General features: G+C 43.2%; 2 protein-coding genes across 3 annotated transcripts in view; one reads left to right on the top strand and one right to left on the bottom strand.

The window, feature by feature from the left end:
• LOC136835123 (rhodanese domain-containing protein CG4456-like) overlaps positions 1-25998 on the top strand; it is a 149011-nt gene that overhangs the window by 21006 nt on the left and 102007 nt on the right. The window lies entirely within an intron of this gene.
• Positions 129-25998, bottom strand: part of LOC136835122 (sodium-dependent organic anion transporter-like) — a 103369-nt gene continuing 77499 nt past the window's right edge. For both annotated transcript variants that reach the window (XM_067098302.1, XM_067098313.1), the window contains 4 exons: positions 23910-24123; positions 18563-18730; positions 7607-7702; positions 129-796 (listed from right to left, as the gene is read on the bottom strand). In XM_067098302.1, the coding sequence (XP_066954403.1) occupies positions 611-796; positions 7607-7702; positions 18563-18730; positions 23910-24123 (664 nt within the window). In that variant the 3' untranslated portion in view covers positions 129-610. The remainder of the gene's footprint in view (positions 797-7606; positions 7703-18562; positions 18731-23909; positions 24124-25998) is intronic.

The following is a 25998-nucleotide window of genomic DNA, read 5'->3' as shown; positions in this document are numbered from 1 at the left end:
GGTAACGTGGCCATTCCATAATGATTGGAATATTAATGGTATTTCGTAAAATAAGTGTGTGGTTTTGTGTTAGAGCAATACAAAGGTTTACGCAAAATTTGTATTACTCTAAATGGATCATGTTCTAGTTTTATTTATTAATTTGTTGTGTATTCTTGTTTTTTCCTTGTACAGTAATCCTTTTGTCAGACTGAATGTCCATAATTCTATAAGTTGGGTATGGTACTTACACAAAAATACTATGAATTTTTGCTTTTTTTAAAACTGCAATTAATTATCAGATGCTATATCAGTGATGAAAAAATTAAAGATCTAAATTGAGCTTTAGCAAACGTTCGATTGTATTCAGCTGTTCCCATGCCTATATATATAGTTGCATCTATTTCCAATTAAGAATTTAACGAAAATTTGCCAAAGTGCTTTTTTTAAAGTGCCCCTACATGGGATATCCTTATTATTATTTCCTAACAAATGCACTACGTACATGACATGCCTTTGTTAAGTCCTTTTCTAAACTGACTAAGTGTCAGAAACAGTTCTGAGCTGTGTATTCTAGTTCATTTTTTTCTCTGTCCCTCTTTCTCTCTGCATCTGTCCATTTTGCTTGGAATCAGACCATCAGCGATGCCTTTTCCGCTTGCATCCCAGGCTCGATCTTGGTCATGGGAAGGAGGAGGTGTTTGTGTTTTCTGGTGCAGAGTCTCTTGTACAGCTGGAATGCGCTTATCCCAACGAAGGCTTCCATTAGCAGCAGCATTATGTACAGCGTTGGGAACATGAGGATCCTGCCTTTTATCTGGAAATATCAGAAATACAATAAAATGTGCAGTTAACATACAAGCACAGGTATGATTCATATTCATGTATTATTGTCGTTATTTTTATACATGTATGTTGAAAAGAATTATTATGTAGAGGAAAGAGCAGATTTGTCTAACCCCTTATACTCTGTTTAACTTAGATTCATTTTCTCTCCTCTCCGTCTCTAACTTTGTATTAACATTCCCTAGCCTTTTTACATGTCACATGAGATACCTCTTAAGTAAGCTGATCTTTATGCCTATTTTCTGCTTTTGTTCATATTTGAACTAATTTAATATTTGTGTCTACTGTTTTTGTTCAAATTCAGTTTAGAATTGTAGTTAGATGTAAACTTTCAGTAAATGAAAATAAAAGTCCTGGATAACATTGAATAATGATAGATACTTTAGCTTTTTTATGCTCCTAATTCAAGTATTTATGGTCTCCTGGGGTTGCTGTTCTCTTTGTCATCTCTGCTTACCCTATTTAGGGTTGTTGGCATTACTCCTTCAAGTCCTCATAATGATCTGCCACGTCAGATAAACCACTCTTTCTGTCATTTTGCCCATCTGTCATAAGAAGTGAGATTTGTGAACCAGGTCTCATGCAAGAAATGGGTTCTGGTGAATGAGATTTTAACTGATATGTATGCACATGAACATTCAGTACTCGTTAGAGATTTGGCTTATTTACTCTGTCTCTCCAATATATTTTACACAAAATTTCTTTTTCAGTTATGCCCTTTTTTATACTACAGAATTACCAAATTGTAATTTCATAATTTATCCTATTGCCAAGCCAATATATTATGTATTATTTATGCATATATGCTGGATAGATGGCGTAGAAGAGTAAACTTCTAATTATTTCCAATGACGATGAATTATTACAGGGTTAGTCCATCCTGGCACTACTGTGCATCTTTGAGATGTAGCTGGATGCTTGGAAGCTTACCTGACTTCAGACGAGAGAGTTCCCTGTTAATCTCCAGCTACTGCTGAGCTTAAGGATATGAACAACCTTCCGTATGTATTTTTATTGCCATTTGGCTAATGCAGAAGCCATGGATGCAGTCAGGTCGAGATTAAAAGGACTGACTAGGTGAAGAGGACCTTAATCCAAGTTAAGAGAGCTTTCTTGTTCTTCACTCAGTTAAGGTTAAATACTGACTGATGACTTTTCTCTATCTTAACCTTGACCAAAAGCAGGCAGGCGATGACGTTGTAAGGTGTCAAAGAAACGAGCAGGTAAAAGTTACTGCTACTTTATTACAGATCCAGGCAGCTTATATTGCGGCCGACTGACGCCGGGCCGTGAGAGACAATGGAATTGACTGTGACCTGAGGTCGAAACAATAAACAATAATATGCAGTGAACGAGTACAAATTACAATACAAAACATACAGAGCTACAATATAGATACAGTCTTGATGCCTGTGAATGAAGAAACATGTGATACACAATGTGTGACATTCGTATAAATACCATAAAGTAAAAATGATTAAAATGCGTGACCTGGCACGTGTTTCCAGTCCTCGGCGGTGCAGCGGGCCATGAGGGATGACTTTAAGGACCTGTGGAACCGTTCAACCAGGCCGTTGGCCGCTGGGTTGTACGCTGTGGTGGTGTGGTGCGTGGTTCCCAGCAGTTGAGCCAGGGCAGACCACAACTCGGAGAGGAAAGCGGGGCCCGTCGGTTGTGATGTGGTCCGGGACGCCGGCGGCTAACCCAACTGGAGAGCAGGGCCTCAGCGCGCGCGCTGGCGGTGGCTTCTTGCATGGGTGTGGCCGGGCCACCTCGTCGAACGGTCTACCACCGTGAGGAGGTATCTGGATCCGCCTGATGGGGAAGGGGCCCGACGACGTCGATGTGGATGTGGCGGCGGCGCCCTGGCTGTGGGAACTCGCCTACCCCCGACTGCGTGTGACGACCCACTTTACTGGTCTGGCACTGCAGGCACTGTTTTGCCCAGGCTGTGGCGTCCTTTTGCACCCCGTGCCAGACGAACTTTTTGAAAGCAGTTTGGCGTGGTCCTGCCGGAGGGTGTGAGAGGCCGTGAATGATGTCGAATACCTGGCGGCGGCGTGAGGCTGGAACCAAGGGCGGGGCTGGCCTGTGCTGATGTCACAGAGCAGGCTGGGGCCTCCAGGGCGAGGGTCACGTCCCGCCACTTGAGGGATGTGATGGCGGTGCGGTATGCTGGGGTTTCTGGGTCAGCGGCCTGTTCTCTGGCAAGGTCCTGGTAATCTACACCAAGCTGCACTGCGTTCAACTCGACTCTGGAGAGGGCGTCTGCTACGGATTTTTCTTGCCGGGAGGTACCTGACGGAACAGGTAAATTCGGCTATGGCTGAGAGGTGGCGCTGCTGTCTGGAAGACCATGCGCCCCCTGCTTCGTGAAGGCGTGAACCAGTGGCTGGTGGTCTGTGAAGATTGTGAAGGGCGTCCCCTCCAGGAGGAACTTGAAGTGCCGAACTGCGCGGTACATCGCGCAGAGTTCCCTGTCGAAGGTGCTGTAGCGGGACTCTGCGGGACTGAACTTCTTGCTGAAGAAGGCGATGGGCTGGGGGGCGCCGTTGATGATTTGCTCCAGAACAGCACCGCAGGCAACGTTACTGGCGTCTGTCGTCAGCTGGAGGGGAGCCTTGGGATCCTGGTGTGCCAAGGCGGTTGCCTTGGTGAGGGCGGCCTTCGTCAGGGGAAAAGGCCTGCTGCTGGCTGGGTCCCCAAGACAGGGACTTGGTTGACCTTTTAGGACTTCCGTCAGGGGGCCGTGGTGTCGCGATCCCGGGATGAACCGCCTGTAGAAGTTTTTTGAACGGTTGAACGAGCAGGGCAGCAGGCAGTTTCGGGCGTCCTTTCCGAACCACTTGTGGTAGCGACAGAAGCCCGGGACCTCCGGCTGCTGTGGTTGGTGGACGTCTGTTGGCGATGGCGTTGACGGGCTGCTGCACGTCCTCTTCAGGCTGGACGGAGCTGACCGGCTGTGTGGCCGGTTTTAGCCGCTGTGAAGCCTTGACGGAGTCTGTGAGGTGTTGTGCCGCCTCTATGAGGTCCTCGACAGGCATGGTGTAGGGGTGAGCGATCTGGTTGCGTACTTCCGGGAGGAGTTGGCGAAGGTAGATTTCCGTATGAAGCTTATCTCCTGCCGCTTGTTTGTGCCACCCAAGACTGGTATTGACAGGAGATCTACGACCATGCCCAAAAAGCGTCTCTTGGATTGAGGTCGTGGCGTGGATTATTGGCAAGGTCGATAGCACGGGCGGCCCGCTCGGCGATGGGCAGGAGCAAGCTTCGAGGAGGAACTTTTGTGGTGCTGTATGTGAGGGTGTGTGTTTGGTACTCGCGAGATGAGTTTTCTGTACACGTCCTCCGGAAGGGCGTTGAGCACTGTGTCGGCCTGTAGGATTTCGTCCGTGAGGTCCGCGATTCTGAAGTGGCTCTCCACCCTGCGCAGCCACATCGATGGGTTCCCCTGCGTAAACGGCGGCAGCTTTACGGTGAGGGCGCCCGCGATTGTGTTGCCTGGCCGTCGTGTGTTCGGGCGCTGGTGTGGAGTTGCGGGAGGGCCTCCGATGCGGGGCGGGCGCGGCTGTGATGGGAGGTAGGTAAACCTCGGAGTCGCGGGTCCGCGTTTAACTGCATGAAGGAGGGGATATCCGCGTCCATGCTCGCTCCTTTGACCCCTTACTGGAGTGGGGTACTCGCGTCAGTACGCACTTTCGTGCGCCGTGTGGTTCCGCTAGTGACGCTGGTGGGGTACGCCGACGAGAGTCAGCACGCTCACACGCTGGTTAGAGCGCCGTGTTTAGGCCGCTAAGAGCGTTTTTTGGAGAAATCCTGGAGCCAAGACTGAGTGGCCGTAGTGAGTCCGCTAATGGCTCCGGGATACTCCGGGGGTCACCACTGTAAGGTGTCAAAGAAACGAGCAGGTAAAAGTTACTGCTACTTTATTACAGATCCAGGCAGCTTATATTTGCGGCCGACTGACGCCGGGCCGTGAGAGACAATGGAATTGACTGTGACCTGAGGTCGAAAAACAATAAACAATAATATGCAGTGAACGAGTACAAATTACAATACAAAACATACAGAGCTACAATATAGATACAGTCTTGATGCCTGTGAATGAAGAAACATGTGATACACAATGTGTGACATTCGTATAAATACCATAAAGTAAAAATGATTAAAATGCGTGACCTGGCACGTTTTAGGCGTGACTAATTGAGCTTGAAGAAAACGGGAAGTCATCAAAGAAAACAAGCTCAGCGGAGACTTAATTAATGGCGCCACCGAAACACTATCCTGGCGCCGATTTGGTGACTTTACAACGTGTGAGATTGCCCTTATTTTGGTCAGAGGCAGAATAACCCTGTATTCTGTCAATCCTAGCCATATAAGAAATCCAACATAATAATTAGCGGAGCAGTGACATACAACGGTGATAATTGAGTTCCAGAATCTACCCAGACTTTAAATAAAGTTTAATTCATCATTCAATCGTGGTTCCACAGTGGCCAAGCCATGAGTAGGTTCTCGAAGCACATTAACTTATATTACAAGTGAAAATGCTAGGCAAATACCAATTAAAGTCTGAATTAGAGTGATGATTACAATATGAAAATGCTAAGCAAATGCCAATGAAAGTCTGAATTGGAATGATGATTACAATATGAAAATGTTAGGCAAATGCCATTAAAGTCTGAATTGGAATGATGATTACAATATGAAAATGCTAGGCAAATGCCAATTAAAGTCTGAATTGGAATGATGATTACAATGTGAAAATGCCAAGCAAATGCCATTTAAAGTCTAAATTGGAATTATAATTACAATACGAAAATGGTAAGCCAGTGCCAATTAAAGTCTGAATTGGAATGATGGTTTCAATATGAAAATGCTAAGCAAATGCCAATTAAAATCTGAGTTGGAATTATAATTAGAATACGAAAATGGTAAGCCAGTGCCGATTAAAGTCTGAATTGGAATGATGATTTCAATATGAAAGTGCTAAGCAAATGCCATTTCAAGTCTGAATTGTAATTATAATTACAGTATAAAAATACTAAGCACATGACAGTTAAATTCTGAATTGGAATTATAATTACAATATAAAAATGCTAGGCAAATGCCATTAAAGCCTGAATAGATTTGAAGTGGTTACGATCAAATTAGAGGTCAATAGAAAAGTAGTCAGATGGGAAAATTCGCCTTACTGAATGTGAATACGCGAATACATTGTTTTCCGAAAACAAGAGTGTCATGCAGGTGTTAAACTGGTGTGACTAGAATGTGGTGGTTGCCAAAACCAAGCGGCAAAAAAAAAAAAAAGATACAGAAGCCAAAAGAACGACTTAAGAATGGTATCATCATTAGGCACATAAATGCAAAGTGCGTAATTTGTCACGTGTAATGTCATAATGCATAATGCTTGGCATAAGCTAATCTCCCTGAGGCCAGTCGCCCTTAACTTTATGTTTGCTCATAAAGCTCTTGCGCAACGCTAATGTACAGCTATGCGGGCAAATTTTGTTACCGTTTGCACAAGGCTTACAAATAGCTTTCTGGACAGATCCATTAACGCTCTCGGACAAGGGACATGATTATAATGACAGCAGCTCTATTTCACTTCGTAATGTATGCCAAAAAGAGCGAAATGACTCTTTGTGACTTGTTTGCAGTGTTAATGCAATGTGGCAATGCGGATATTATATGGGACAAGGTTGCTTTGGGATATGCTGCCTTGATCTCAAAATGCTATCCTTATTTCCATTCATGGTTTCTAATTCGCTAGTCGAACGTATGTTTGGATTTTTTTGGTTCAATTAGGTAATCGTAGCTCATATGAGCATCTGCGCCTCTAATTTCAAATTTGGATTATGTCAGGTGTAGCAATATGTGATTCAAGTAACGTTCTGAAATCTTGTGTTCCCCTTTCCACAGCTTTTGGTTAGTTTCCTGCTGATTGTGTTACTGGAACACCTCTTGACAACGTCTAGTAACTTCTTCACTTGTTTATGTCTTGTTTCTAGTTTATTTACGACTTCTTTGCTCTTTGTGACTTTCATTTTTAAATATAATGCTTTAATTCAGTGGAAGCCTACCGGTTAAGTAAATGGCCGTTGGTGCTGAGTATATTTGCCGGTGGGATTTATTTTGAAAAATATTGAATTTGTATTCACTGTCATTTCAAGCTATTCCATGGTGCTGTTTCTTTGTTTTCTGTAAGGTCAGGTGAACAGACATATATTATGCTAATTAGAACTGGCTCTTGTATGGATCAATCACATGCGGAAAGATTTGAAGAAATCGAAGCACTGATAAGTATGATAGAGACTTAGGATTAATTGTATTTTAAAATATTTTCACACCATTATGAAATCAAAATTCGAGGCCTACTCTCTTGCCATAACGACAGACAAAACTGCTACCCCAGTTTTGTCTAAAATTTATTACTATGGTTGGGAGCCCTCGCCCTTGTTTTTCTCGCCTGCGGCCCCTAGGGGTGTAGTGCCATCAGTACACCTTATACGGTGCACTGTAGGCATTACTTGAGGTTTTTTGCAGCGTACCCTCGGCCCCTAGCTGCAACCCCTTTCATTCCTTTTAATGTATTTCCATTCATGTTCTCTTCCATCTTACTTTCCACCCTCTTCTAACAATTGTTTTCTTCCAACTGCGAAGTTTCCTTCCTGTTACACCTTTCAAACCTTTTTACTGTCAGTGTTTCAGTGCTGAATGACCTCATAGGTGCCAGCGCTTAGCCTTTGGCCAAACTTGTGTGTTCTATTCTAAAACTTACCCAGGGATCATGGAAGGAGAGTAAGATAACGCTCGCTGCCACCGGCATATTCTGGGAGCCTGTTTCAATTCCGATGGTTCTGCAGACTTGGTGACTCTGTAAATGAAATAACAGTATTAATGTTCGAGTTGTAATTGCGGTATTAATACAAACTTTCACACTTTTAAAATATTTTCCGAAGCAGATAATAAATAATTTGTGTGCTCGAAATTGTATGTTATACTGACCCCGATATCATCAGTCTACGAGTATGTGCGCTATGTCTGTTTCTCTTTTTTCTCTCTCGCTAATTTTGTAAATAAAATAACATTATTTCTGAGTTCAGTCCCGTGTCAGCCGGTGAAATTCCATTACAGCACGAATTTCTAGGTATAACAATGCTAGATATACCAGAGAAAAAGAGCTTTCAGGAAAGCTGGGGTTACTACCCCCAGTCGAGCGTCTTCTAGGAAGACGTCGGTATAAAGAAGGGTGAGTGAAATACCACTACCACGGAAACATACTCGAAAGATCTCTCCTTATCAAAACCCCCGGAACAGAGCGGTGAGCCGTTACAGCCCCTACACTCAACACCCGCCAGGACGGCGACACCAGCGCCACCTACCTCATTCCATTTTCTAGCATGTGACTGCATCCGTTTCTTTTGTGTGCTCGTCTCTCTTTAATTTGGATTTTCTTGCATCTACAATGGCATCGAGCAGCTTTACCATCTCCAAGTTAAGTACCATCTTCTTGTGGGGTTTTGTTCTATTTTTTGGCTGTTATGGTCTCGTATTTTCATAAATATTGAGATCTTATTATGACGCCACGGCGTCCCCCGCCAGCCATGTCGACCGCGAGGCGACTCCTTCAGTTCTTTTCGGTTGGAGTTGTCTCCTCGTCGTTATAGATAGATTTTTACCCCTTGGTTCCCTTCCTGGTGGTTCCTTGCGGTGGCTCCCCCCCCTTTTTTGTTTACGAAATTACGTTTCATTGGCCTATCGGCCTTTGTTAGGGTGATGCCCCGTCCAGGTATCCCCCCCAGGTTGGGTTCCTTATTATTTTTGGTCTCAAGTAGGCTAATTATTTTATTCTTGGAGATGGTGCTCTCTTTTTATTTTATTTATTTTATTTAATTTATTTTTGTTGTTTACCTCCGTGTGGTGGCGGCAGCCTCAGATCTAACCGCTTCCCCGAGGTAGGCTACGCACCCTATTGAGCACATTTTGATTCCAATTCTTTATGCGTGATGGTTATTTTGTGGAGTAGGCTTGTTTGCTTCCATCCCCTTGCCCTGGGTGTGGAGATCATCAGGTTGAGGGAGTTTTGGTTGCTGTTTCCTCCGGGGTCGTTTTTCGGTGGGCAGAGTGAGCCCCTTAGTTCTCTTCCTTCATTTGGGGGAATTGAGTTCTTTGGATGTGTTTCCTCTAGGCTAGTCGCCTCCTTGCCCCGCCTTCTCGATCCCGGTTGGTTCTCGGCACAAAATTTCTCTCCCTGTTGCTTCCCCCTCCCATCTGCACTCCTCCCTTTTTCCTAGCCTATACTAGGTTAGGTCCCTATTAGGCTTCGCCTAGGAAGGAGTCGGGCTTCGGGCTGCGTAGCTTCCAGTAGTAGGCTACCCTCCCAAGTTTCATTTTTCTTGGAGGTATGGGTGCAGTTGAGCGGGTGATATGTTTCTCCCTGTCTCCTGTTCCCTTCCTGGTAGCCTACCCCTCTCCCCTACTCCACCCCCTCCTGCCTTGCTCTACTCGCGGGTGACGCTAGATGGCGTTTTCTCCGAGTTCAGGGACTCCTCCTTTTGGTAGAGGGATTCGCTCCCTCCCATACCGTCCCTAGCATCGCTGTGTTGGGGTTGGTGGTTCGTTTGCTCGAACGTGTTCGAGACACTATCCCACACCTCTCGTCTCCCCGTCGGGTTACGTAGATAGGGTAAAATATAATTGCTCCGGCTTATGTTATGAACATACGAGCATTTTGCCCGTCTTGTTTCTCCGGCGGGGAAGTAAGTGCGGAAGGATTTACATTATATAAGGGGAGCGGATCCCTCCGGTCTCCGGAGTATTTACCGTCACTTGTTATTGTTATTATTTTTGACTAATGTTTAGATAAGTCTGTTTATCTACAGGAGTACGCTCCTTTATATTTTATATACGTGAGTCCGGTCCTACACCCGGGGGCTCCGCCGTTATTTTTACTGGCAGCCCTTATGGTTAGTTCCTGGTTTCTCATTCCTTCATTCCCCGGAGTACTCCGGGGTCTGAAAGCTTTTACCTTCCACTCTGTGTAATTTAGAGCTTATTGGCCCAGTTTATGATAAGGGAGTTCTTCTCCGCCGGAGTATTCCGGTTGTAGTTGAGTTTCCCGGCCTTGCCGGCTTTAGATTGCTTAGGGTGGTAGGTTCATGTACTTTTCTACTTACAGACTGTTCGCTGTGAGGAGCCGGGGTGTACCGCCTCCCTCCAACAACCCTACGGTCACGTAGTGTGCCGGACCCACGCTGGTTGTGCGGTCCGACTTGACGACCTGGTTGTTTGGCACCCCGATGGTTGTGAGGTTTGCTTCGCTCTCTGCGCAACCGTCCAGGATGAGTCGGTAAGTGACAGTCTTCTTCCGTTTTACGCTCCTCATATTGTATATTGTTTACGGGGTTCCCGGACTGTTTTTTCGTTCTTAGCTAATTGTTGGTTTTCTTACAGGCGGACGAATCTTCCAAGAAGTCTGCCTTGGAATCCCTCCGGGCCTGGGTGGCTGGGTTTGGCAGGAATGTTCCGTCGGGGAAGCCCTACGTCCTCGACGCTAAGTTGAGGGACCTGCTCTACCCCGGCGCACGGGTGGCGGCCGCAGTGCCTGAAGATCTTGCCACCCCTATCATCCAGCAAATCCGGGATGCGACCCAGCCACCCCAAGTGGATATCCTCTACGCTGAGGTCTCGGAGGATGTAGCCGCCTTGGATCTTAACCTGGAACCGATGAACACAGAGCAGGACCAGGTGGTAAGTGGTGAGGTAAGTGAGGTTGTTGGGGCGGGCCCCCCTCTTTTTGACTCCCCTGTTTCATCTGTCTCTTCATTCGCAGGTTTTGTGAAGTCTTCCTCCTTGGGTGATAGAGCTCCGTCTGCTATCCCCAAGTTGAAGTTGAAGACTTCATGGAAGGCGAAGGGCTACAAGTCCTCGACTTCCAAGAAGGCATCGCCCTTCCCCCCGTCGAAGGCTAAGGTTTCAGGACCTGTAGCCTCCGGGAGCAAGTCTGGTTCCTCCGGCAAAGGCGTGAGTAAGAGGGCTGCAAACCAAGCCCTCCTCGCCAACCTGCTTTCGACGCAGAGGCCTTTGCAAATCAACTTTTTAGGAAGTTTACAGAGGACCTAGATACGAGATTTAATAAAATCTCTGAGAAGTTGGCCAGTCATGATAACATACTGGCGGGAATGGCTCGCCCACCCCCAGCCGAACCACAGTATGTTATCCCCGACACAGCGGACCTCCCGCCGTTCGATGTCGGTAACCCTTGGCGTTTCGCACTCCGGGCCATCCAACATGATGGCAAGCTCACAGTTGAAGGTCTTGGCATGAGACGGTTGGAGGAATTGGAGTTCTTCCCCCCCGATCTCTTGCCCCCTTACCCAGGCTTCGTGAGGCTTACGGAGGAAGCATGGATTTGGTCAGATAAGGTTCCTAGGGAGACTGTCATCGTCCCTAGGGACCAAGCTCAGTCGGCTCTCCTGCGCACTCTGACGGAGTGGCAGGCAGAAAATACGAAGTTGACTCCTTTCAAGGGCAACTTTACAATGTTCGCCCTTGGAGACAACCTGCCCACCCCTTGCTTGGACAAAGTCGCTCTGGCTACGGCCCGAGCGTGCTTTGAAGGTAATCCGTTACCACAGCTGAGGGAAACAGACCCCACTTCCCTGGTATTCCCAGGAAGTGATGAGTTCTGGGTGGACGCCCCGTCCACTTTCACTGTCGGGAAGCTGGACCCCTTCTGTGCTTCCACGCAATTCAGTGAGCAGCTCCCCAAGCTGCCGGAATCTTTGTTGAAGGCGGAGTTTGATGCCCGGACTAAGTTAGCCCGGTCCTTGAACTCCGTCTGCCTTACGGAAGCTACTGCCGTCTCCTGCGCGGACGAGCCATTCTTTCAAGTTTTGGCTAAGTCCCTGCTAGCTGGCTTCCAGTCTGACCTGTTCGAGTTTATCATGGCCAGACTGGAATGCAGGAAGTTCATCTTCGCTGATGCTACTATCCGCCACGAGCCTAACAAGCTCGTTAAAAGCTCGATCTGGGGACCTAACCTCTTCCCTGAAGAGGAGGTCACAAATGTTATGGCCGAGGCTACACGGGCCAACCAGAGTCTGCGCTCTCGCTGGGGCATTTCTGCCTATAAGCGCAAGACCCCAGAATCAGCCGGCCCCCAGACGAGAGGAGGCAAACGTTTCAGGAGGCATAAGAGGCCCCACCATCAGGCGGTAGTCCAAGCCGTCCCGGTCTCGGCAGTAGCTCAGCCTTCCACCTCCAAGGCTCACCCCCAACAGTATGTGCTGGTCCAACCAGCTGCACCTTCTTATGTGGCTTCGCCAGCGTACAACCCTACATATGAGGGCCGTGGATACTTTCACGGCCTTAATAGGGTCGCAAGGGGGGGAAGAGGCAGAGTCCCTCATAGAGGAAAGCCCAACACCACCCCAAGGGGAAGGCCTGGACGTGGTAGGGGGAATAAACCCGCTCCCTCCCACTAAGAGAACCCAGGTAGGTGGTCGCCTGTATTGGTTCAGGGACCAATGGACCTTCAGCCCTTGGGCACACAGCATTGTGTCCAAAGGACTAGGATGGAGCTGGATCAAGAACCCTCCTCCTCTAACCAGATTTTACCAGCCACCCACATCAATCCTACAGGATTACGTGACAGAATTGCTCAACAAACGAGCAATAAAGAAAGTAAGGCACCTAAAGTTTCAAGGCAGGTTATTCACTGTTCCCAAAAAAGACTCCGATCAGCAAAGAGTGATCCTGGATCTGTCGCGTCTAAATCTCTACATAAAATGCGACAAATTTCGCATGCTTACAGTAGCTCAGGTACGGACTCTACTTCCGCGTGGAGCCGTCACCACCTCTATTGATCTTTCAGACGCTTATTATCACGTCCCGATTGCGCGGAACTTCTCTCAGTTCCTCGGTTTTCAGACTCGGGAATCAAGCCTACTCCTTCAGGGTCATGCCCGCCGGTCTGAACATTGCGCCCAGGGTATTCACCAAGCTGGCGGACACGGTAGTGCAACAACTCCGGTCTCGAGGGATATCCCTAGCAGCATACCTAGACGATTGGATAATTTGGGCACCAACAGTTCCGGAGTGTCAGAAGGCTACGTCCATAGTCATCAATTTCCTGGAGTCGTTAGGTTTTCAACTGAACAGAGAGAAGTCCCGCCTGACTCCGGAGTCCCGGTTTCAGTGGCTGGGTCTCCAGTGGGATCTGTCCTCTCACACGTTATCTCTCCCGCCTCCCAAGAGGAAAGAGATAGCATCTCTCACCAGGAGATTTCTCAAAAATCCATCGGCATCCCGCCGATCCCAAGAAAGAGTCCTTGGGTCTCTTCAATTTGCCTCAGTGACAGACCTGCTCTTAAAAGCAAAATTAAAAGACATAAACAGAGTGTGGCGGAGTCGAGGCAATGTCAAGCTCAGAGACAAGGTCTCCTCTATTCCTCGAATCTTAAAGACAAGACTGCGGCCTTGGACCACAGTCAGAGGCCTGTCCAAAACAGTTCCGCTTCAATTTCCCCCTCCGGCACTAGTTGTTCACACAGACGCTTCCCTAAGCGGCTGGGGGATATTCACCAAAACAGAAAGTACAAGGAACGTGGTCCACAATGTTTCAGCAGTTCCATATAAATACCCTGGAAGCTATGGCGGTCTTTCTAACTCTGAAGAAAATCTGCCCCCAACCGGATTCATATCAGGCTGGTGTTGGACAGCGCAGTGGTAGTTCATTGCATCAACAGGGCGGCTCCAAATCAGGTCGAGTAAACCAAGTAATGGTTGCTATCTTCTCCCTGGCGAACAAGCACGGCTGGCACCTGTCAGCCACCCACCTAGCGGGGTGCGGAACGTGGTGGCGGATTCCCTGTCCAGGGCTACTCCGTTGGAGACGGGTGGTCCCTGGACGTGGAATCTTTCAAATGGATTTGCCGCCGGGTTCCGGGCCTCCAAGTGGATCTGTTCGCGATGGAGAGCAACTTCAAGCTCCCCTGTTACGTGGCCCCGAACCTGGACCCTCAGGCGTACGCCACAGACGCAATGACAGTAGATTGGAACAATTGGGAGAAGATTTATCTGTTCCCTCCAATAAATTTACTGCTGAAAGTATTACACAAACTCAGGACATTCAAAGGTCAACCAGCCCTAGTAGCCCCCTATTGGCCGAAGAGCAATTGGTTCCCTCTTCTTCAGGAACTGGGATTACGGAGTCTTCGGATTCCCAAGCCCATTCTGACCCAGACAGTACAAACCAAGACTGTGTCAGCTTCCTCAAGAATTCAGAATGCCCTAGTTTTATGGACTTTATAAAATTCGCAGCCCAAAAAGGAGCGAACATTGACCCTGTCAACACTCTGTTTTTAGAATCAGATAAAAGAGATTCTACTCTTAGACAGTATGACTCAGCAGTCAAAAAATTAGCCTCCTTCCTGAAAGCATCTGAAGCCAAAATCATGACGACTAATTTAGGAGTTTCTTTCTTTAGATCACTGTTTGAGAAAGGCCTTGCTCCGGCCACTATTACCACAGTCAAGTCAGCATTGAAGCAAGTATTTCTTTACGGCTTTAAAATCGACCTTACAGATTCCTATTTTTCATCTATCCCCAGAGCATGCGCTCGTCTGAGACCAGTATCACGCCCACATTCTGTTACGTGGTTTCTCAATGACGTCCTTAAGTTAGCATCAGAGTTGGATAACTTTCATTGCTCTTATCAGGATCTGTTAAGGAAGACTTTATTTTTGATTAGCTTGGCTTCAGGTGCTAGAATCTCAGAGCTGTCGGCTCTCACTAGAGGTGATAATTTTGTGAACTTCCTCCCGTCTGGAGAGGTCCTCCTTTCCCCTGACCCTAGATTTTTAGCTAAGAACGAAGACCCACAGGACAGGTGGTCTCCTTGGAAGGTGGTGCCCCTTCCTCAAGACCAGTCTTTATGTCCAGTTTATACATTTAAATCTTACCTTTTAAGAACTCCACAGAGTAAGTCGGGTCCTCTTTTTATCAGGGAGAAAGGTGGTACTCTTTCACTGAATGCTATAAGACAACAAATTCTGTATTTCATTAAACAGGCCAACCCAGATTCAGTTCCTAAGGTTCATGATATTCGAGCAGTTGCTACTTCCATTAATTACTTTCATAATATGGATTTCTCAGAATTATCTAAATTTACGGGTTGGAAATCACCTCTAGTGTTTAAACGCCACTATTTAAAATCGCTCGAAGCCCTGAAATTTTCTACCATAGCTGTGGGAAGTGTCATCTCCCCACCTTAACTAATCATATCCTTATCCTTTCCTTTCCCCCCTGCCCGCCTGCCTCATTTACTTCTCTGCTTATTCTCCTGGTTGATTATACCTCACTGCCTGGCTCCTCATATTGATGTATCTTGTATCTGTTGATGGAAAAGTGTAATCTGACATGTTATGATTGTTTTTTCTTATGGGGTACTGGACGGTTTTTATTTTGCTCCATGTACCCCAGATATATGTATATGTTCTGTATATGTTAATTTTCATTGATCTTGTCTCTTACGTGTTTAGCCTAAGTTTACGTGTATAGTTTTAAGGTTGTATTTGCAATTATCTTATGCACATTTCATGTTTCAACTTGCTTTAAGTAATTTTAAGATTTTGGGGCTTCTTCCCCGTCGTGCCGGGGACTTCCCACGTTTCATAGTATTAAGTTTTTGATGTGCCTTAGATTTAGTATGCCTTAGATTTAGTATTCTTGCTACATGAAAGAGATTACTTGATTAAAATTATTTTCGTAAAATTTTTGCCTTTTTCTTCAGATTACCCCCTTTTTTCCTTGTAGTTGCAGCCTTGGCATGATTCTCTATCACTATTTCACCGGCTGACACGGGACTGAACTCAGAAAAGGGATTTTGACAAAGGAAAAATCTATTTCTGAGGAAGGTCCCGTGTCACCTGGTGACCCTCCCTGATCACCTAGTACTCCCCCTACTTGCACATGCCAAGTCTGGGGTTAGTGCTAGCATGGAATGAGGTAGGTGGCGCTGGTGTCGCCGTCCTGGCGGGTGTTGAGTGTAGGGGCTGTAACGGCTCACCGCTCTGTTCCGGGGGTTTTGATAAGGAGAGATCTTTCGAGTATGTTTCCGTGGTAGTGGTATTTCACTCACCCTTCTTTATACCGACGTCTTCCTAGAAGACGCTCGACTGGGGGTAGTAACCCCAGCTTTCCTGAAAGCTCTTTTTCTCTGGTATATCTAGCATTGTTATACCTAGAAATTCGTGCTGTAATGGAATTTCACCGGGTGACACGGGACCTTCCTCAGAAATAGATTTTTCCTTTGTCAAAATCCCTTTTTTGTTCTCATTTTGATTGCAACATTATTGTATTTTTTATACATAAAAATATTTTCTGTGGATGGAGATAATTGTTTGCTCAGAATTTTATATTATAGTGATCTCAGTGTCATCAGCCTGTGTGTGCTATGTCTCTCTCTCTTTTCTCTCTTTGCTGGCTTGCACACGTGTGTTTAATTGTTTATAGAGAAATGTACATGAAGGCGGATGGCATGAAAACTGTTGACCTCTTCTTCTTCAGTTGAAAAACACATGCACACAAACACAAAGAAAAAGGTTTTAGGGAAATCCTTTAGCGAATTCTTGCGCTCACAGTCAGCATAATTATCTGAATCCTTTTGGGAGTAGATAGGGTCTCCACAGCTTTTGACAGTTTATGACTAAAGCTTGTACTTGAGTACATGCATGTGCATCCTGTATATATCGGGAGAAGATCAAGATCGTTTTGGATGACGGCAGTGTTACGTCAAAGAATTATTTTTCTTCCGGTCAACATGCGAGTCAACTCCTTTGTATGCTGACCTGTATCACTTATTGCAATGCATATAAAATAAAAAAAATCATGGGATCTATAAATCATAACAAATTAAATTAGATATTAATGCTATTAACAGTGTTCGAAATATTACGTACAGCCTTCATATGAGCACATATCTGAACGTGATTTACAAATGACATGCACACAAGCAATTTGCACTTTGTTTACCGTAGTGTTCGTTCATGTATACAATTATTGATGATACATTAATTCATCATTTTCGAGACGAATAAGCATAAAAGATTCAACCAAGTTATTAATAATGCGTTTGATTCTATGTTAGTGTCCATAAGCGATCTAAAAGAGGGAATCTTTACAGTTACTGTAATAGGAATCCCGTTTGGGTTGACATGTAGGCATACACGAGAATATAGCGGTTCATATGAGGTAGAAGTGTCTCGTAAAATGTGGCTGTGTTGCATTTAGTGCATATTATGTTTTCTGGCTATTAATGATTGTTCTTCTGAAGACACTCGAAAGCAAAAACTCGGTGGGTATTCAATACAATATTTTGATCTTTGACAATATATTGAATAAACTTGCAAGTAAGGATGCTTAATGATAATAATGAAAATTATAACATATTAGGATCAGAATGCCGATTAACCTCACGTAAATTCTTGAAAGTGCTTCAGTCTAGCACCACAAATCTTGTACAGTATTCATTGTCAGTTCAAAGTGCGCAGTGATAACTTGCGAAAGAAAAGTTAACGAAACGTTAACGAAACGTAAGATAAAAGTAATTTTTCATCTGTCTGGCGCAATCTAATTCTGATGACGGTTTTTGGTTTTTGGTAAAAAAAATTAAAAGAGGCCTAAAAAACATCAAGCACCTCTTTCATTTGCACCAGCGAAAATTTTACGCCGGACAGTATCGTGGATTAAAGATTGACGTATACCTTTAAAATGAAAATCAGTTTGATGTAAGTTAAGGGATGATAACAATAAGGAATGAGAATAAAATATCATGGTGAAGCCACTTTTTAAATATTTTAAGTAATTCTCCATTAACATTAATGCAGTAGGAATCCTAACTGAATAGCTTTATAGGGGTGGGGATATTTTTTTTTATTAATTGTTGTGGCCAACAGGAAGTTAAGAATGGCAAGATGAACATGCTATAAAACTTGCTTGCAAAACTGTTGCTTTAAAGAGATGTTGGTAATTTGACTGACAATAGAGAACGATTACAAATGTATTGGAAGAGCATTAAATTAATTTTTTATCAGCCACCAGATTGAGCTTTAAACGTGAGATTGAAGATATTTTGGCGATATATTTTTGTAAACACTTCGCGTATTAAACATTTAAGAAAAATAAATTCATAAATCTGCCGTGGAAGTAGGTATGGCAGCCTGACAGCATGAAGCCCCATATGTTTCTGTCTACAATCTCTGTAGCTAAGAGTTGAAAGAGTATTAGAGATGGGATTTATAAAGCGCTTTAAGTTCAATGAAAGGAGAATATTTCACGAATAGTTTCGAGGATATTCTTATAGCCACGATTTTACGTCGAGATATTATTTTTAAATCCTGTAACCTGAGAACTAGAATGATCTGATTCCTTCTTGGCTTATGATATTTGTTCACAATCGGCTAATTGTCTGCTTGTCTTGTACCATATCTCTCCGCACTTCCATGTATGTAGTGCTGCTCAGTGGTCTAGTTAAACAGATATACTTAATTTGCTACTTTACATTATGATATCTCCTGTTTATGCTTTCGTCTGAATACAACTCTACACTAGCTCCGTGTGTTAAAGAAGACCAAAGCTGGTGATTGATAAAAGTAAGGAAAAGCTACGCGTAACCATTAATAAGGTGAAACACCTCACGTGCCCTAAGGTTATGGCAGTAAATGTACTTTACCTGACAGAGGAGTTTTGCTAAGCCATATGCTAGGAGGAAACCAGTGACTGGCAGCAAGATGGCTGCTGTGTAGACGAAAAGGGAGGCCTTCATGAAAATATCCCGGTATACGAGGAACCAGAAAGTGGCTCCCACCAGACCACCGACAAATCCAACATTGCTTGCAATCTGTTGATCATGAACAAGAACAGTCTTCAGCTTACAGAGGGTAGCTTGCATGACTGTATTGTTATTATCGTTTCAGAATCACTGTTAGATTCCCCTTTGAAATTATAAACAGACAGTACATGGGGAATTTTCCTGCTGTGAAAAGAGAAAAGATACAAAATTATTAACTTTTAGAAGTAAGTGGGAACTGTTGTGTACCGATCATGACTAGGTTTGGCCTTCAAGGCGGAAAGAACCACTGCAGCAACTGAATTGATTTGAAGGTTTCAACTGTGCTCAAAGCCTCATGGAAGTCACAACACTTAAACAATTTTAAGTCCAAATTTACTCTACATAAAGAATAAAGGGATAGATTTTATATTTTTGCTTCTTACATTTTGACTTTTGTTTCCCTCATTTTGATATGCTCATCATTTCTTCCTTCAGTCCTGTTTTGTACAGCTGTTGTAAGTCTCAGTTCCCTATTTGTGGCAGAGGACTGGTATCGAATGTCAAATCAAGCTGCTTTATGCTGGGTAAACCTCATAATACCCAGTGTTTACAGAGCTTGGATTGCGTATTAGTCTTTGTACCACATCCTTCCGTGGGTTTGTCTTCGAGTGCACCCGGGCACACTTTCCAATGTCTTTATTTACCTAAAGCACTTATTTGTTTCTAGATGCTGTTATTTATATGTTCATTTATTATGCCTATTTTCTTTACAGCTTTTTTTTTTGCTGAGACTTTGTTTATCCAGCAATGAATCATGCAAGCCATGAATATTATGTGGCTTCACATGTCATGTTCTGAATGGCTCTCCCAGCCTCTTAAGATGTTACATTTTTTGCTAGTTCCTTTGTTGTGTCATCACCCACAGAATATTGCGTCCATCGTCCCATTATCATACCTTTTTAGCTATAATTTCTCTATTTCCATCTTTCATATGGTTAGCGTTTTCCCATCCTTCCCTTCCATTTTTATTCGCTACTTTGTTGAGATTTAACCTTCCTCCTTTTCTCCCTGCAAACCTCTTTATTCCCTTCCCTGCTTGTTTTCTGCCTGAGCTTGAAAGCTGTCTGCTAATCTAATGCTTCCTTTCTGGGATATATGGCTAAGTTAGAATAGCAGTCCCTGCAGATGCATTTCTTCTTCTTCTCAGCTTAATCCCTAGTCGAGGTTGCTGTTTTTTTTTTTTTTTTTTCCAGGTGTTTCTATCTTGCGTCTTCCTTTCGTCTATTCCGTTGTCTCTCATGTCGTCTTGAAAGCAGTCTAGCCTTCTGCTCTTAGTCGTTCCTCTCCTTCGTGCCCCTAGCGCTCCCATTTCCATGATCTTTTCTGCAGTCTGTTGTAACATGTCGCTTATCGTATAACGTGGCAGTAGCCTCACCATATCTCCTCCTCATCAGGCGCCCAGACCGTCTGTCTCGACTCCTGCTTTCTTTGGCTCTTCAATGCATTTACATCAATATATTCATGCATACGGTAACGAAGTGATTGAAAAGGCATCGTAAAGTAGATAAGAAACTGTTGTATTACAGATATCTGTCAACAGGTTATTAGTGTTATCAACAATATTAACATCAGAGTTAATGTAACAGTATTTTTCCTTGAGGAATAAATGTAAATTATTTATACATATCTGCTTGGAGTTTCGTGCAAGTACTTGTTTGCTTCCTTATTAGGATATGTGTGTTTACTTTGATATTCTCTCTCTCTCTCTCTCTCTCTCTCTCTCTCTCTCTCTCTCTCTCTCTCTCTCTCTCTCTTCTTTTGTCCCTTTTATCCCTTTTATCCCTCTTTGTCCTGTTTTCATGGCCTTTAATACGCCTGTGATGTTTGTCATTATTACAGTCTTTTGAAAACAGTTCTTAAGGATTAATGCATATCCTAATAATACTTTTGTTAAGTATTCAGAACAGCAGTGTTTGTCCTAAAGTCAGATACTGATATGCAGTAAATGTGAGACGTTCCAAATGTCTTTTATTCCTCACACCGTTGGACTATGGAACAGTCTCCCTGAGGATGTTGTGCAATTTAAAGCCTCAAAAGTTAAAGCAAAGACACAATTCGTTACTATTATCATACAACTCAGTACAGTATTTCTCTCCTTTCTATATATCCTCTTATCATCTGTAATTTATTTCAAACGAAAACCATATTCTTTGGAAGCTTGAATTTCAAGTCAGTGGCCCCTGTAGACTCGTTCCTTATGAATTCGGTTCATCTTCTGAATGATAATAATAATAATAATAATATTATTATTATTATTATTATTATTATTATTATTATTATTATTATTATTATTATTATTATTATTATTAGGGAGGAGACCTTCTCTGAGGGCAGTTGCATTAAAAATTATAGCTGTTTCCACGGCATGTAATTTATACAGAGTCTTCTCTTTTCTTCTTATTATCTTTTTTTCCTCAGCCTGTAGTGGGTAAATCAGGTTTCCCAAGGGCATACAAAGATTTCTGTTTTCTTAGGTTTATTTCCTCTGACGTTTCAAACGCGCTCTGGCGTTTATTTTCAAAGACTGAATGAAGTAGCACGCAGGTTACAAGGGTATTTATAGCAAGCAGGGGTGGGGCAGTGGGTGTACAGTTGCCAGGTCGGTTATTCAGCTGCGTTTTTGTTGGTTACGGGTTGGTGACAAAGTCGGCCCCGGAGGCGTTGAGACCTTCTGGGCCTAATTGCTATTGGAATTTGGGAGTGGCTGTTATCTGGGATTATAGGTTGTTCAGGTAATCTGCCTATTGTGGCCAGTGCTGGCTCTCTTTCTCTTTCTTCTTCTCTTCCTCTTTCCATCACACCTCCTTTCTCTCTCTCTCTCGTTGGTGTCTGGCGTCGGCTGATTTCTTAAATTTCTCTGTATGATGGTAGGGTGAAATTCGGCGTCCTTCACCATGCTGATGTTCGGCTTTTTTTCTAAAGTATGTAGGGCTTCGAGAAACCGTAGGCATCGGCGGTCCGTTGCTTGGTCTACGATTTTGGTGTTCTTTACAAGTTCTTCTATTTCGGGTCTTCTTTGATGATTTTGCACATAATGATTAAAAATAGCCCCTTCTTGGAGGTGACAGGAGAGGCACTTGGAGAGTTTGGTAGTGGTCTTCCCAATATATGAGTGGTGGCAGCTTTCCACAGGGCATGTAAATTCGTAGATGACACTATTTCTCTTCAAAGACGTTTCTGGGGACTGTAGGTTGTTTTTAGGCAATAACTAGCTTATTTCCATATTTTTATAGTATATTATCAGGTTACTTTTGTTATCTTCTGCAGTAGGGGTTGCATTTTCGTTTATTATTTTTCTGAGGGCCTTCTCATCTTCTACATCATTTTGGTGCATGTAGTTCCTGTAATATAGTTTTATGGACTTAGTATGGTTGTTTTCAGTGCCCATCATGCTTTCCTGGTGCCACTTATTTATAGACTCGGGTTTGTTCAACCATGTGATTAGAGAAATTGTTGTTAATGAGTATTTGTGCTGAATTTTCTATCTCTTCCTTAGTTCCTTTCCACGTGGAACAGTGTGAGAGGGCGTGACGGACGAAGGCTTCAAACACGGAGTTTTTACACCTGTCCAGGCAGTCACTGGACCCATTAAAGCATAGACCCGGGTTCGTGGGTTTCTTATATACTGTGGTGGTATAACCCGTTGGGGTCTGCTGTAATTGAAAGTCCAGAAAGGGAAGGGCACCGTCAACACTGCGTTCGCATGTGAAACGGAGGACGGAACTTCTAAGTGTCATCAATATACCTGTATTATTGAGGAGGGCAGGGGATCTTACTGAAGATCCCTCGTCTACAACGCTCATGTAGAAATTGGCAAATAGGACCACTAAATGGGATCCCATCGCCACGCCGTCAATCTAGCAGTAAAGATGTCCTCTGTGAAGGGGGCCTTCTTAGTACATGTTTCAAGAAGGGCTTTTAGGGCTTCTTCAGGGATGTTCATGTAACCCCTACTGCAGAAGATGGCAAAATTAACCTGATAATATACTATAAAAATAGGAAAATAAGCTAGTTATTGCCTAAAAGCAACCTACGCCCCCAGAAATGCTTTGAAGAGAAATAGTGTCATCTACGAATTTACATGCCCTGTGGAAAGATGCCACCACTCATATATTGGGGTGACCACTGCCAAACTCTCTAAGTGTCTCTCCTGTCACCTCCAAGAAGGGGCTATTTTTAATCAAGATGCACAAAAACATCAAAGAGAAGAACTTGTTAAGAACACCAAAATCATAGACCAAGCAACGGATCACTGATGCCCACGGCTTCTCTAAGCCCTACATATTTCAGAAAAAAAAAGCCGAACACCAACATGGTGAAGGAAACTGAATTTCTTCCTACCATCATTCGGAGGAATTTTAGAAACCAGCCGACGCCAGACACCGACGAGAGAGAGAGAAAGAAACAGAGAGAGAGAAAAAAGTGACAATGAGAGAGAGAAAAAAAGTGACAATGAGAGAGAGAGAGAGAGAGAGAGAGAGAGAGAGAGAGAGAGAGAGAGAGAGAGAGAGAGAGAGAGAGGTGATAGAAAGAGAAAGAAGAAGAAAGAGAAAGAGAGCCAGCATCAGCCACAGAAGGCAGATTACTGAACAACCTATAATCCCGGATAACAGCCACTCCCATATTCCAATAGCGATTAGGCCCAGAAGGTCTCAACGCCTCCGGGACCGACTTTGTCACCAACCCGGTGACCAACCAAAACGCAGCTGAATAACCGACCTGGCAACTGTACACCCACTGCCCCACCCCCGCTTGCTATAAATACCCTAATAACCTGCGTGCCATTTCATTCAATCTTTGAAAATAGACACCAGAGCGCGTTTGAAACATCAGAGGAAATAAACCTACGAAAACAGAATCTTCGTATGTCCTTGAGAAACCTGATTTACTAGTTACAGGCTGAGGAAAAAAAGATAATAAGAAGAAAAGAGAAGACTGTATAAATTAAATGCCGGGTAAACAGCTATAATAATAATAATAATAATAATAATAATAATAATAATAATAATAATAATAATAATTCTTCTTCTTCTTCTTCTTCTTCTTCTTCTTCTTCTTCTTCTTCTTCTTCTTCTTCTTCTTCTTCTTCTTCTTCTTCTTCTTCTTCTTCTTCTTCTTCTTTTATTATTATTATTATACTAACGCATAAGTGAAAACTAGTTATATGAAAAAACGAAGACAAACTCACCTTCGTGATGATGCTGGCAGTTTTTTTGTGAAAGTGTCTGATGAACATACCGACGATGACAGGGCCCATGACGAAAGCCAAGGACTTGGCGATACTGTGGAAGGGGACGACGATGGTATCGTCGCCTTTGGTGAGCCAGTGACCTGAGTAGAGCCAGAGATTGAAGGGCATCCCACCGAAGGCCATGATAGAGGAACATGTCGTCATCATGACACTGGAATTGAACAGGGCATATTAAGAGTCAGTCTTTGAATTCCTTTGTCAGGTAAAACAGGTCCCTCATGAATTGAGAACATGACATTCTTTACTGATCCCCCTTTCCTGCCAAGAGCAACCAGATTTGCTGAACAGCATCGCCACTATGTGGTAAAGGTGCCTCGCCGTAGAACTTCTCAGTTCCAGAGGTCCTTTATTCCTCACACCGTTGGACTGTGAAACAGCCTCCGTGAGGATGTTGTGCAGTTAGAACTTCAAAAGCTAGGGCGAAGGTGCAATACATTACTACCCTGATACCATTCTCCTTGCATTTTAATACACTTTTATTTATTTATTAATTTATTTTTTCTTTTTTTAATAAGTAAGATCTTTACTCCTTGTATTTCCCTTTGCCTCCTCTTACTTCTTCCTAATGAACACCATATTCTTTGGAAGCTAGAATTTCAAGTCAATGGCCGCTTTGGCTTGTCCCATATGAAGAGTTCACCTTCTGAATAATGATAATAATAATAATACTAAATGAATGTCCACTATTATGTTGATGGGTCTATGCTGTATTTTGAACAACACAAGTTGACTGGTATGGTTTCAAATTGCAGTAGTTACCAGTAAACGTAGTTGTAGATATTCAGTTAAAGTTTACATTGTAGCTTTGTGAAATATCACATATCAGCGGCATTCATGAAATTGGTCCTAGACATGTGAAGCATAAAAAGCTACAGTAGATTTGGTCAAGACCAATAGACCTGACATTTCAGTGTAAAATTGACATATATATAATCTTATCCTAAGGCATTGTCAGACTGAGTGTTCTTTTACAAGAGCAACTGTTATTATAAGATATCGTTGCCTGTTTGTTTGGCAGAGCCTTCTGAAGTAAACTTGATAGAAGTTGTAGCGTGTTTGCATTACAGTATCTTGATTACTGTATGCGTATTATATATATTATATATATTGTCACGATGTGCTCCAAGTACCTGGTTTATTACACATCTAATCACAGAATTTTACCTCACCTCAGCCAGATACCTGAACTCTCATAACAATAAAATTACGACTGAGTACTCTAAAGACAACAGTGATCCCTTAAAAAGCTTATTAATCATGTGAAAAATCAGACTAAGTTTAACAAAACAAGTGTGAGGTATCAACAATTAAACAAGAAATATACTAAAGTAAAAGGGCATCACTCCATCAAACAACTTAAACTGTTTTCCTGGTTTTAATTCACTTCAGCAAAACTGAAGGAACTAAACATGTTTATCATTTTGCCTTATGCACACAATTAATCTTATTCACTAGTGGTCAATAAATGAAACCCAGTTTTTAAATATTTTAAAACCAAAAATTTGTTTTTAAATTCAATTTATATTAGAATTCAGAATCAGAGAAAATTTACTATTACTTGAAAACAACACAAAATTTGATTAATCCTTGAGTTAAATTACAAAGGTTAATTTATTAAGAAATCTAAGTAAATGAAAATTAAAAAAGGTATGCAACATTAAACTATTAAGAAATACTTAAAATGCTAAGTAAATAAAAGTTAAATCACCACTGTATAAAATGTGAAAAATTAAGAGATTGCAAACACAAGAACACACAAAAATACAGTAAAGATTTACCAAAACAATTTCACTAATGCAAAAATCCCTAACATACCTTATTATACCATGGTAATAATAAGTATAATTCACTTTACCTTACACAAGCTTGTGAAAACTTTCGCAAAATCACCCGAAATAAGCTGCTTGAGATTCACAAAACACACTCTTAATAGGTGCCATTACTAATAAATACACTTGTTACCACTACTATCATTACCAGATCTCAAAAGCTAATATTAATATCGATGACCACACAAATATTTTAT

Source organism: Macrobrachium rosenbergii, chromosome 4 (genome assembly GCF_040412425.1).
Source record: "Macrobrachium rosenbergii isolate ZJJX-2024 chromosome 4, ASM4041242v1, whole genome shotgun sequence".
Lineage (NCBI taxonomy): Eukaryota > Metazoa > Arthropoda > Malacostraca > Decapoda > Palaemonidae > Macrobrachium > Macrobrachium rosenbergii.
The sequence above is the reverse complement of the archived record's forward strand: the minus strand, read 5'-3'. Positions and strand labels throughout refer to the sequence as shown.